The sequence below is a fragment of the Grammomys surdaster genome, unplaced genomic scaffold, assembly GCF_004785775.1.
Source record: "Grammomys surdaster isolate TR1022 unplaced genomic scaffold, NIH_TR_1.0 135, whole genome shotgun sequence".
In the NCBI taxonomy this organism is placed as follows: Eukaryota; Metazoa; Chordata; class Mammalia; order Rodentia; family Muridae; genus Grammomys; species Grammomys surdaster.
Genome location: NW_021604593.1, coordinates 5,036,501 through 5,050,319, shown reverse-complemented (window position 1 = coordinate 5,050,319; position 13,819 = coordinate 5,036,501). Strand labels below are relative to the sequence as shown.

General features: G+C 38.5%; 1 protein-coding gene across 2 annotated transcripts in view; it reads left to right on the top strand.

Annotated features, from left to right (window-relative positions):
• Positions 1-1,333, top strand: part of Iws1 (interacts with SUPT6H, CTD assembly factor 1) — a 29,009-nt gene extending 27,676 nt beyond the window's left edge. For both annotated transcript variants that reach the window (XM_028762815.1, XM_028762814.1), the window contains exon 14: positions 891-1,333. In XM_028762815.1, the coding sequence (XP_028618648.1) occupies positions 891-1,022 (132 nt within the window). In that variant the 3' untranslated portion in view covers positions 1,023-1,333. The remainder of the gene's footprint in view (positions 1-890) is intronic.
• Positions 1,334-13,819: the final 12,486 nt, after the last annotated feature.

Here is a 13,819-nt window from a genome sequence, read left to right as displayed (position 1 = left end):
AAGATACTGGATTTGACATGTTAGGTACTGAAATGTCAATCATTGAGAAGTCTGTGGACTAGATATATGCCATGAGCAGGAGCAGTCTGGCACTGACCTTGGTGTGTTCCTGGTACCAGTGCCAGACAGATCCTGGAGGGTTCAAACTGTTAAGGGAAGATCCTGGGAGTGGACAGACAGACATCCAGCTTGGTATGTGGAGCTTCAGGGAGTCGGGTAATTGTCAGAGATTTGAACAGTAAGGCTTCCACCAACTCCTTGTACAAAATGAAAGGAAGGCTTAGGAATGGTATGCTGGTAATAAAACCTTTTCTCATCTGACAGTGAATTTTTATGCTGAGAGTACTAGTGCCAAGTTTGGAATTGGGCTATTCCTAGAAAATTTGAAGAATGCCGTAGAAAGTTTGTTCCTTGCCCAATGATCAACTACTTGTATATTAGGGTGAGGCTAAGTCTCTGAATGGACTAAGAAGGCTCACACTACAGAAGTTCTAGAGAGTTTTACTTATCTTCTTAGTGTTTCTGAGGTTACAGCTTTGGAGGGAATTCAGTAGTAAATATTTGGAGAGAAGTAAAAGAGAAGCACCTGTCTGTTTGAAATTATATGGGGTAGTTAGCCCCATATAGTCAGATGTCAGTGGTAAGATTGGGAAGATTATAGTTTCTTATTTCCCTCTTCTGTCATTTGGGAAGTTTCTATGGATTGTGGCAAAATTAAAAGTAAAGCACAGACAATAACCAGTTAATCGTCGCTGAGAGTTCAATAGTTTTTTCCTAACACTTTGTTCTTGTCTCCAAAGCATGTTTTGGTTATCGTTAAGTTTCAGGCTCTTCTGACTGCTAGATTTGCATACTTCAATAATTTGTTCTTCAATTTTCCCCAATCTTAGTTTCAGGCAACCTCCAAGAAAGGTATCAGTCGACTGGATAAACAGATGAGAAAGTTCACAGATATCAGGAAAAAAAGCAGATCTGCACATGCAGTGAAAATCAGCATCGAGGGCAATAAAATGCCATTGTGACCTTGCCTGGCACGTGTCCCCATCTCTAAAAAAATGCACAGTGGACTATCGAGAAAGAAGATACTTTTCAATGTTTTAGTGTGTCTCTAAGCGGTTCCATTTGTATCATCTGTTGTTGTAGGACTAACATTTTTCTCTGTTGTATTTAAGACCAGTTGTCTGCTTTGTACAGAAGAGTACTTACTACTCCTGCTTCTATCAACTGTACGTAATAAAATTTCATTATGGTTTTGGGGGGTTGTCTCATCATTGTCTTAGAGACTATTCTTTGTGAGATCAAAAGTCCTTCTCAATACATAAGTGTGATATAATGAGGAATTTGTCTGGCCTTTTTCCCTGACTCTTAACAAGGAATATCTCAAACCTTTAGAATTCTTGAACTATCTTTGCTATACTCTTGATTTGGCTCATCGTAGGGTCATAAGTTTGCTCTAAGACTAGTCGACAGAAATATGCTTGGCTTAGTCACATTGCCTGTGTGATTAATCAGTCGTGCCTCTGAAGCCCCAGTAAAGAAAAGAACTCTGGACACGCAGGTGCCTAGCACACGTGTAATCCCAACATTTGGGAGACTGATGTCGAAATAAAAGGATCATGAGTTTGAGGCTAGCCTGGATTGCATGCAAGACATGCTCTGGATACTGCAGCTCTGTTGATGTGCCAGGAGAACGAAGGCACGGAAGCTCTGCACCACCCTCAATACTACTGAATCTTCATTGACCTGGTTGGCTTAATTTGTATCTTTTCTAATAAGACCAGTCATAACTATAACCTTTTATGGAAAGACATAGTGCTTTTCTGAGTTCTGTGGGTTACTCAACAAAGTTTTAAACTAAGAAATTCTTGGGAACTTTTATAGCTACCCTGGAGTTTTCATGGTCTAAAGATATCACTTGCAGCCCATGTCTGAAGTTGGGACAGTCGTGTGGAGGAAATCTGATCTCTAGAACTGTCGGTTTTTACATCAACAGCTGAGTATTTGACATCAGAATTGAGTTGTATACCAAACTCAGCACTTTGGAGACAGAGGCAGGAATATTGGGAGCTCTCCCAACAGCCTGAGTGACTCAGAAAGACTATTCAAATAAAGATGGTATCTCAGTAGAGTTTGAAATACAACAGACATACTTTTTATTTCTCTTTAAGTTTGGGGAGTTAAGCTGTGGGGAGAAAAGGTTAAGAAACTCAGTGTAATTGAAAATTTCTCAGTTGCATATAGCAATTGGACAAATAGAAAAGGAGAAACTATAGTTTCTTAATTCAGTTTTGAGAATTCTTAAAAATCATGAAAGATTTCTGTAGATCAAGAAAGTTTTATCCGTAACTCATTAATTACTTAAACCATCTGATACAAACTGGAGCCTTGATCATAAAAATAGAGTAGTATTGGCCACAATGGCCTTTGGACAATTGAAGGAATGTGGACTAAAACACTCCATAAGAACTTCTCAAGCCTGGTGTGGTGGCACACACCTTTAATCCCAGCACTTTGGAGGCAGAAGAAGATCTCTGAGTTTGTGGCCAGCCTGGTCTACAGAGTGAGTTCCAGGACAGCCAGGGCTACACAGAGAAAACCCTGTCTTTAAAAAAGAGAGAAAGAAAAGAAAGAAAGGAAGGAAGGAAGGAAGGAAGAAAGAAAGAAAGAAAGAAAGAAAGAAAGAAAGAAAGAAAGAAAGAAAGAGAAAGCGAGCCTCTTAAAGACCGTCAGTACACTCAGCATGCAAGAGCAAATGGAGTGTGAAGCAGAAAGACCTTACAAAGCAACAGTTAAGCACTAGGTGGTGGCAGACTACCTCTGGCTTTGTTTAATTTTATTAACTAAAAACACTAAAAGTATCTAAGGAACTCAAAACAGTTCTGAACATGAAAAGCAAGTTTTTAAGAGTTATTTTGGTGTCTTGGGATGAGCTTCACTTAGCACCGAGATGTTTGTCCAAATAATATAACCAGCAGATGATAAACCCATAACCTGTTCAAGGAGATGATACTTAAAGGGAAAAATGCTAATTTCTTTATAATAAATTACCTTTGCTGTGTGGATTTGGGGGGGGGGATCCCAAGGCTTGACTCATTCATTGCCTTCATAATTTCCATTTACTATAATTTTCAGAATACTAAAATTAGCTCCCATGAACCCTTCAACATTTTTCAGTGTTGTCACAGTTTATTATGTTCTGTATACATCATTTCTTTTGCAGAGCATATGAGTATAGTTTATCAACAACCTTTCTTCTTAAGCTCCATATCTAAGCATATTTCTCTTAAAAACATGCTTTGTAGCCAGGCAGTGCACACCTTTAGTTCCTGCACTCAGGAATCAAGGCAGGTGGATCTCTGAGTTTGAGGCCATCCTGCTTTACTGATTGAGTTTTAGATCAGCCAGGGCTACACAGAGAAACCCTGTCGGAGAATACAACCAACCAACCAACCAACCCATGGTTTGTAGGGAGTATATAATGCAGCTCTGTTGGTAGAGTGCTTGCCTAGCATGCACTAAGCCTAGGTTCCATCCTCAATACCACAAATCTGGCCTGTCACCTTGCCAACCTGGCCTGGCTACATGGCAAATACAAAGCCAGCCTTGGCCGCTTGAGACAGTTTGTCTCAAGGATTGATCATATTTGACCTCTTGTATGGAATGGGTAGTCACTCAGGGTTTTTTGGTTGGTTGGTTAGATTGTTTTGTTTTTTTTTTTTTTTGGTTTGGTTTGGGGCTTTTTTTTTTTAAATGCTTTCATTTGGCAAAAAAAAAAAAAAAGTGTCTTAGCCACTTTTAACTGCACAGTTTAGGTGCATTGGCTGGGTTTACATTGTATAAGCCATCTCTAGAAAGCTTCAACTTACAAAATTTAGCTGTACTGATTGGGCACAGTAGTGCATGTTTTTAATCCCAGCACTAAGTGTACAGAAGCAGGACAATTCCTGAGTTCAAAGCCATCCTAGTCTATATAGAGAGGTCCAGGCTGGCTAAGATTGCATAGATCCTGCCTCAAAGAACAAACACCACCAGCTCTTGACAATTTTATTCTGTTTTCTGCCTCTGATTTAGACTATTCTAGAAACCTACTTTTTAACTTATTGGGGGCTGGGGACATATGTACCGTGGTTTATGGAGTTCTTGCCGTCCACCTTTATTTACTTGGATTCTAAGGATGAGATACGTTGTAAGACTTTAGTAGCAAGAATTTTGACCACTTGAGCTATCTCATCAGCCTGTTTTTATGTATGGGTGTTAAGGCTTTACCTTGGGCTTTTTAAAAATGAATTTCCTAACTTTGGCCCTATGTGTTAAGTCTGATACATTTTGAGATAATTGTGTTATAAAAGGTCTACTTTTATTCTTGTGAATATTGATGGCCTTACATCGTTTGTTCAAAGACTGACCCTTTCTCATTGTTCTTGGATCCCTTATCAAAACTTATTGGGCAGTATGAGGGTTTGTTTCTGTATTTTACTCTAGTCCTTTTGTTTTGTTTTCTATCCTGTTTTTTACTACTGGAGCTTTATAGTAAATTTTGAAGTCAAGTAATGTGATTTATTCACTCTTCAATATTGTTTTGGTTGTTGGGATTCCTTGAAATTAAGGGGGAAAGTGTATGAATATGTACATACATGTCCCACAGCTACATCTAGAAGTCAGGACAACTGTGAGGACTAGGTTCTTCCCCTGAGTTCTGTGGCTTGAACTTGGGTCATCAGGCTTGTACTGTACACACTTTTACCTGAAGAACCATCCTGCTGGTCCCCTCCACTTTTCTACTCCATATTGTTTTGGCTCTCTGGGCTTCCTTAAGGTTTTCTATGACTTGTCTGTAGCTGTCAGTGGGTTTTCAACAGAGACTGTGTTACATCTGCCATTCGAGGAAGTACTGAGTTTTAACAATGTTAAGTCTTCTGGTTCTTAAACAGAACTGTCTTTTCATTTAGAGTCCTTGATTGAATTTACTCCTAAGTATATTTATTCCTTGTGATGTTGTTATATATTGTTAGGATCATTGTTGATGAACACATGCAGCTGGTAATTTAACCTCTTCTTTCCATTTGGATAGCTCTCACTTCCTCTTGCCTGATTGTTAGAATTTCTAGTAGTAGGTTAAGTACTAGTGATGAACTGGGCATCCTGGTCTTGTTCTTGGAACTAAAGAAAGAGCTTTGTCATTCTTCACGGAGTATGGTGGGAGACTTTCATGTGTGGCTTTGCGTTGTTGACCTTCCTTCTACTTTTAATTTATTTTTTTATTATGACAGAACATTGAATTTTATGAAATGATTTTTCTGTATCATTTTCTTCGTCTTGATAGTGTACATTTCACTGATGTATGTATGCATTTTTAAATTGTACAGATGTACATGTGCATGAGTGCCTGTTGGTGGATACATGCACATTGGTGTGGAGGTCAGAGGACAGCCTTGAGGAGCATTCCTCAAGCATCATCCACCATGTTTTTAGAGTAAGGGTCTGTGACAGTCCTGGAACTCTCCAGATAAGCTTGGCTGCCTGGCTGATAAGGCCCAGGCACCCACCTGTTTCCTCCTCCCTTGTATTGGAAATATAAATGTACACTATCACACATGACTTTCCATAGATCCTGGGGCCCAAACATGGCAATCTACTTTTAACAACTAAGTTCTCTCCAACCTATCAGATTTTTGTCATTGTTACTCTGTTAAGTCATCCTAAAATTCTGTCAGTAAATCCTTTTTGATCATGACATAGTATCTAATACTTTTTGAATTAGATACTTTTTGAAAAGCTTTATTTTTATTTTATATGTGTGAATGTTTACCTATATACATGTATGTATGTATGTATGTATGTATGTATGTATGTGCACCTCATGTGTGCCTGGTACCCATAGAGACCATCAGAGGGCATTGGTCCCCTAGAAGTAGAATTAACAGGATGGTTGTCATCTGCCATGCAGGTGCAAGGAACTGAACCTAGGATCCTCTGCAAAAACAACCAGTGCTCTTAGCTACTGAGCCATCTCTCCAACCCTACATAATCCTTTTAAAGTGTTGTTGAATTCTGTTGGCTAGTAATTTTTTTTAATTTTACATTTATTGTGTCTGTGTGTATCAGAGGACACCTTGAATCAGTTCTACCATTTGGGTTTTGAGGGTCAAACTCAGGTTGTCAGGCTTGGCAGCTGAGCTGTCTTCTTGGCTCATGTTAGGCTTTTTAGTTGTCATTTTGCTATGTTTTTGTTTTGTTTTTAAGGATTTTTTTTTAGCAATGTAACCTTTTATGGTAGTGCTTATTTGGTTTTGGTATAAGGGTGCTGGTATTTTGGAAATGCTCCCTCCTTTTAAGTTTTCAGAATAATTTGTCAGAATTAATTTTAATTTGACCAGGCATGGTGATGCATGACTTTAATTTCAACATTTGAGAGGCAGGAGGATTTCTGAATTTGAGGCCAACCTGGTCTGTGTGGCAGTTCCAAGTCACCCAAGGCTATGTGGTGAGAACCTGTTTCAAAAAAAAAAAAAGAAAGAAAGAGAGAAAGAAAGAAAAGAAAAAGAAAGAAAGAAAAGAAAAGAAAAAGAAGCAGGGTTGGGGGAATAGTATTAGTTGTTTAGACTGTTGGTAGAATATACTGTTAAAGCTACCTGGACTGGGCTTTCCTTTGCTGGGAAGGTTTGGATAGTAGATGTAATCTCACTAGTTAGAGGTCTGCCTATTTAGATTTATAATTCTCATGAATCAAAGATGATGGTTTTTCTATTTTGTCTATTACTTAATGGTTATATTGATGTGATACAGTTTATAGTGCTTTGTACTTTTCATTCTTGCAAAACTAGCCATGATATCCCCAACTCTTTTAAAGGTACATCACTATGTGTATTTATAAGTCACTTGTGTGCAATTGTGTGCACATATATGTGTGTGGGAGGGTGAAGTTAAGGTCTCATTTTTTAGCTGTACATTTATTGAATCAATTTCTCAGTTAAGAACAGAGCTCCTGATTGACTAGTCATGTTGTCCTAGGAATCCCCCACCTCTGCCTCTTAAAAGTCCTGGGATTTCCTGAGAGTTTCACCCCTGCCTAGCCTTTTCATTTTGCAGGTGGAGTTCTGGGGATCTGAGCTCTGGTTTCCTGATTACATAGGAAGCACTTTATCTACTGAGCCATCTCCCCAGCCCACTGTCCCCATTTTGATTTTTTTCACCCTTTCATAGCCAATCTACCTGAAGGTTTGTCAGTTTTGAGATTTGAAAGACAGAGTCTTTGGGTTCTGGGTTTGTTTGTGGTTCTAGTTTTTTGTTTGTTTGGGGGGGTTGTTTTGTTTTGTTTTGTTTTTGTTTCCTCTGCCCTGATCTATCTACTTGTTGTTTTCCTTCTTCATTGAAGAATAAGTTAGGCTGTTGAGGACTGTGGTGCATAGCTGTGAATTTGAGCATTGCTTTTGTCATCATATCTCAATACTTCTGGTATTTTGTGTTTTTTCATTTGTTTCAGGAAGTGTTCCAATTTTCCTGGTGATTTCTTCTCTCAATCATTAGTTGTTTAAAAAAGTGTCCTTATTTATTTTGCACATATTTGTGGATTTTGGAATTTCCTTTAATGTGTTAAGGCTCTTTTGTGGCTTTGATGTATCCCCAAAAGTGTTCCACGTGCACCTGAGAAAACTGTGTATTCTGCTTATTAAGTAATGTGTTCTGTATATGTGTTATGAGGTCCAAATAGTATGTGATGGTGTTCAAGTGTTCTTTTTCCTTGTTGGTCTGCCTTCTATCTGTAACCCTAGAACAGTCTTATTTCTCCCATAGTTCTCTGTCAGTATTTCCTCCATATACCTAGCAATTTTAGTTGGCATATCTTTGTTGATAATTGCTGTGTCTAACTGATAAATTAACCTTTATTTCATTACATAATATCCTTTGTCTTTTACCTGTGTGCTACTTCCCTCTTTGAGTTACTATAGTTGCATGGGACATGTTTTTCATTCTATCAGTTTAGTGTATTTAGTTCTAAAGTGAGTCTCTTGCATACAATATATAGTTGAACCTTAAGTTTTAAATGTATTCTTCTAAGCTGTATGTTCTATTAGGGTATTAAATCCACTGACAAAGTGACTACTGTAATTGTTAAAGGAAAGGACTCACTTGCCATTTTGTTATTTTCTATGTCTTACAGTTTTTGGTCCTTCATTTCTTCTTTAACTGCGTATGGTTGATATTTATAGTGGTGTGTGTGATTTACTTTAATTTCTTTTTGTGTATATTGTTTATGTGGTTTTTATGAGGCTTACATGAAACATCCTAAAGTTTCAACAATCTAAAATAATAATTTCAATCACATACAAAGCTTCTTTATAGCTGTATCCCTTATTTTTACATTATCAATGTCACAAACAACATATGCGTCCAATAGCAAGTTTATAACTTTTTATGCTTTTCTATTTTAAATACTGTTGAATAAAAAACAGTTGTGAACCAAAATTACACTCATGCTGGGTTTTTTGTTTGTGTGATTATTCTTATAGGAAAACTTCATGTTCTTATATGGCTTTGATATGTCTAGTATCCTTTCTTTGCAACTTGAAGGATTCTCTTCTTCATTTCTTACGAGGTAGTAATAAACTAGCTTTCTCTACTTTCTTCATTTATCCCTCATTAAAAAATATATTATTAAATATGTATGTTGTATATGTATGTGTACACAGTGGGGTGCATTACATATGTAAAGGTTAGAGGACAGCTTTGGAGAATTTGTTCTCTCCTACCTTTACATGGATTCTAAGGATTGAACTCATTTTGTCAGCCTTGCACACCAAACACACTACCTGCTCAGCCCAGCAGTATTTCACTGCTCTATTTCAACAGTTCACTTCACATTTTTGAAGACCAGTTATTGTGTGACAGAATTTTCCTGGGGAGATGCAACATATACATGTCTACTCACCACAGACAGGGAGCCAAGGATAGACCAAAAATACGGATATCACTCAAGTCCAGCTTAGTAAACCAATGAGTTTTTACTGGTGTTAACTTACTGCAGGAGAAACGATTCAAAGACAGCTGCATCATCAAGGCCCACCCCAACATGGATGACAGCGCACAAAAGCTGGAAATTTAACAGGTTAGAGAGTGTCATTACGAGATACATCAATTGGTCTCAGGTCTTTCCATTTCAGTATAGTCAATCACTAACTTCCTTGAAGCAGCTGGTTTGGTCTCAGTCTTTGCATCTTGGCTTGTCTGACTCACCTTTGCTCATGGGAGAACTATGCTCGGCCTACTTACTATATGTCTGGAATGGAGGGGCCTAGTGAATCTGGTCAATGTCAAGGATTTCCTGAAGCTGTTTTGAGTTATTTACCTTCTGTTTTAAGGAGCTTCCCTGGGATATGGAATATGTCAATCTCAAAGGAAACTATTACACTATACCCATTAAGTTTGGGACATTTAAATACTTTGTTTGCCGTTGGTGGCTGTTGGTAGAAGATTAAGGATTGTGACCTTGCTGGAAATATGTTACTGGAGGTGGGCTTTGAGGTTTCAAAAGGCTCACACCATTCAGAGTTATCATCATCTGTTCCTGCTTGTGCTTCAAGATGTGTGCTTTCAGCTGCTGTTCCTGTTTGCCACCATCTACCTTCACTGTGCCAACATGGACTCCAAACCTCTGAAACCGTAAGCCCCAAATACACCTATACGTTGCTTTGATTATGGTGTTTCATCACAACAATAGAAAAGTAATCAAAATAGAAGTTGCTACCATGAGTGGGTTATTAGCTGTGACAGAACTGACCATGTGGTCTGGGGGAACAATGTAGAAGGCTTTGGAACTTTGAACTAGAAAAACTGTTGAATGCTGTGAACAGAGCTTAATGGTCCATTCTAGTAGGAGCTTGCAAGACCGTGCTAAGAGCAGCATGAACTATGGAGGCCCAACTCGAGTTTTCAGAGGGAAACTATAAGCAAATGCCCTAGAGACCATTGTTACAAAATGTGGCAGAGAGTATGGTGGCTTTCTGCCCTTTTTTAAAGGATTTGCCTGAGGTTAAATTTAAAAGTAGTAGACCAACTTCTTTGGCGGAGGAGATTTCAAGCCAGCCTAATACTAAGTCTGTTGTGTAGGTATTAGGAGTTATTCATTTTATTCTATTTTTGCAGGTCTACAATGAAGAAAAACAAATAGGGCAGAAAGAAATACAAAATGTAGAGCTTAGACAGGAAAAGAACACTGGCAAGGTTCATGTTAAAGCTAAGGTTTGAGCTGGAAGAGAGACTGTAACTGTTCAGGGAGGCCAGATCTACACTGAAAGGATCGGATGGATGCCCTCAGGGCAACAGTCCCCAGCTGAAGTCCCAGCTCCTGAAAAGGCCTAAGGAATTAGCAAAAACTGTTAGAAAAAAATGACTGAAGAGAAGCAGGATTCATGCCAATTGGTAGCTGAACCTTGACAATATCATTCATCCAATCCTGACTTTAGAGTCATAATCAATGCACATGCAAAGGGATTGTGGAATCTTCCTCTATGGTTAAGGAAATCCATGGAGTCCAGGTATGTGGAAGTAAATTCTAGATTCCACTGAAGTCTCCAAGATATTAGAGGTACCAGAGCCATGGGATATCTGCCAAGGAGATCTGCATACAAGAAATGGAACCACCCTGAGAGAGACAGGAGAGAGAGAGATAGGTTGATTGATCTATCTTACAGGCAGCAAAGCCAAAAGGGGAGGGTCATCTAAGCCCTTTGACATCAGACACGGAGCTACAGGAATTGGAGGTTTGCCCTGCTGTGTTTTGGTCTTGTATTGGTGCAGCATTGACTCGGTGTACTTAGATTCCTCGATTTTGGAATGGCAATATATATTCTGTGCCATTGTATGTTGGAAGTATGTAACTTGCTTTTGAGTTTACAGGGTCTTCCAATTAAAAGATTACCTTGAGTGTCAGAAAGTTTGGACTCTATTAAGCTGTTTTGAGACTGGAAGACAGTGGGGACTTTTGAAGTTGGACTAAATGCATTTTGCATTATGATACGGCCATAAGCCTATGTGAGCCAGGGAATGGTGGTTTGAATGAGATGTACCCCCCTAGTTTAAGGCATTTTAATATTTGGTCCCCAGTTGGTGCCTACCTCTGGACAGTTAAAGGAAGTGTGTGGTCTTCTTGGAAGAAGTATAGTACTGGGGAGTGGGCTTTAAGGTTTCAAAAGATTCATGCCACTGTAAATTATCTCTCTCTGTTTCCTACTTGCAGATTAAGATGTGAGCCCTCAGCTGCTGCTCCTGTTTGCCACCCGCCACCTTTACTCTGCCATTGTGGACTCTAACCCTCTGGAGCCGTAAGCCCCAAATAAACTCTTGGCCTTTATTACATCGATAAAAAAGCAATGATATAGACACCAATTGTCAGTTAACAATGAGGATTTCTCATGATACAGAATTCAGCACTCCTGGTTTGAAAGTGAAGAGAGAATCACCTGCCCTTTGAGTTTGCAGGAAGCATGATTTCTAATTTTCTTTGGTGCACATTTCATAAGCAATAAGAAGGGTATTGACTAGAAATAGTGTGAAAATAGAGTTTCTTCAGAGAAGTGTTATATTAAGACCATCAGAGGCTAGTGAGTCAGTAAGCACTGGACTTTTGGAGGATATCCAGTGTAGTCATACACAACTATGCTAAGACTTTTTTTGAAAGCCAAGTCAGGGAAGAAAACAGACCAGACCAGAAGAGTGAGCTCCTGGCTATCCTGGAACACACTATATGGACAAGGCTAGCCTCAAACTCAGATTCTTCTGCTTCTGCCTCCTGAGTGCTAAAATTAAAGGCATGTATCACAACACCCAGTGTGACTGACAATTCTTATTTGAAAACTTCTTTATAGCATGCACTACCAGACCCAGCAGTACAAATCCCTAAGTTTGATCCCCAGCACTGTATAAAACAGGTGTAATGAAAAGTTTGTTTTAAGCTAGTCATGGTGGCATGCACCAATTCCCGGACTCAAGAGGCAGAGGCAGGTAGACCTCTGTGAATTCAAGGCCAGCCTGATCTACAAAGTGAGTCCAGGACAGCCAGGACTAAACAGAGAAACCCTGTCTCAGGGAAAAAAGTTTGTTTTAGCCTGGTAGTGGTGGTAAATGCTTTTAATCTCAGTATTCTGGAGGCAGACGCTGGCAGATCTCTGAATTCTAGGTCAGTCTACAGAAGTGAGTTCCAAGATAGCCAGAGCTACACAGAGAAACCCTACCTTGAAAAACAAGCAAACAAAAAAAAGAGTTTGTTTTATGTTGTGGACTTCCGAAAGCTACAGGTCTAGCTGTGTGAGAATGTTCTGCTCATGAGGGTGTGCTTAGCCTTGGTTGGGGAATAGAAGGGTGAAGTTTGAGATGGAGTTAGCTAAAACTAGGACAAAATGAAGTTATTTGGGCAGTTTAACTTAGAGTTCCCCATTAGCCCAGCAGTTTTCATAACAAATTGAAGTTAGCAAAAGAATGGGTGTAAGTTCATACAAGTAATAACATTTAAACTGTCAGTGTCTTGGTAGCACTAATAAATTCCACTGGAGAATTAATTTAAAGCATTTGGTGTTTTTATTAGCATATATTGGGTTTTCATTATGGCATTTCACATATGTATATAATGTGTCTGATCATATTCACCTTTATCCTTTCTACTTCCCCACTCTTCTAGTCACGTTCCATTTTGACAAATAGCACATTTATAAATTCTGTAACAAAATCTGGCTTAAAACTTAAAACAAGAAGCTTATAACTAAGCTATATATAGGAATTTTAATTTGGTGTAACATAGTATATATAGAACTCTGGTATAGAACTTGGATTCAACTCTTGCTTTAAAAAAATAGATCTACTAGAAAAACATGATTTAAATAACAGCTTCATGACTTGCCTCCATCTTGGCTGATGATGTCATCAAGATGTAAGCAGCCACATGACTGGCAGTCATTTTTACAAGGTTAAAGGCTACATGCCATGTGATTTCACTATCTTTAAGATGACTACTTAGCATAAAACAACAATTATAAAATTTCTCAGTTCTCCTGATCCCTTAGTTTATCATTGTATATCTTTTTAGACTAAGGAAGTAACAAGAAGTCTTATATTTTGAATATATTCGAATATCTTTGAATTTTTGTATGATGCTAAAAATTTAAGGTTATAAAAATCTATTCAGATTAACAAAAACTGATTTAAGATGTGTTTGACTACTTATGTCTTTGTTAACTGTTCAAGCTTCTAGAAAATTTAGATAAATAACATGTTTGATAAATAAGGTATATATGATAAGAATTTTAAATCCCTACAGTTTGTTCAGGTTCACAGTGTAGTAGCCATGCTAAGTCCTAATGGAAATCATTTCTGAAATAAGCTTTATTTAGCCTCCTGTACATGTTTTCAAAGTTAAGCCTAAAACAAGTAACTAGAAACAAGCAAAATTTGTTAGTTATATACCTAATAGAGAATGGTCCTCAAAAGTTTGAGGAATCTGCTGAACATAGCATTTAAAATGTTTAGTGGAAAAAACTTACCATGACAGACAGAGACCCCAGCTCCTAGCAGTTACCCCAAGGTTTCCAGAGAAGATGATGGGGCACAGAACTCCATCTGATGTGGCAAAGCTGACACTGGGTGAAAAACTACTCTTCACCTCACACACTATAAGGAGCCTGTCCAAACTGTGGACAAGCAGGACACTGGAGAGTTGATCGCCCCACTTAGCCTTGACAAGTTAGGCCAGCCCTCCAAGTTCTTATTTCACAGGGAAATCTGTCTTCTGGGTCTGGTAGCTGAAGACTGATGCTGCCCTGGGAACTTT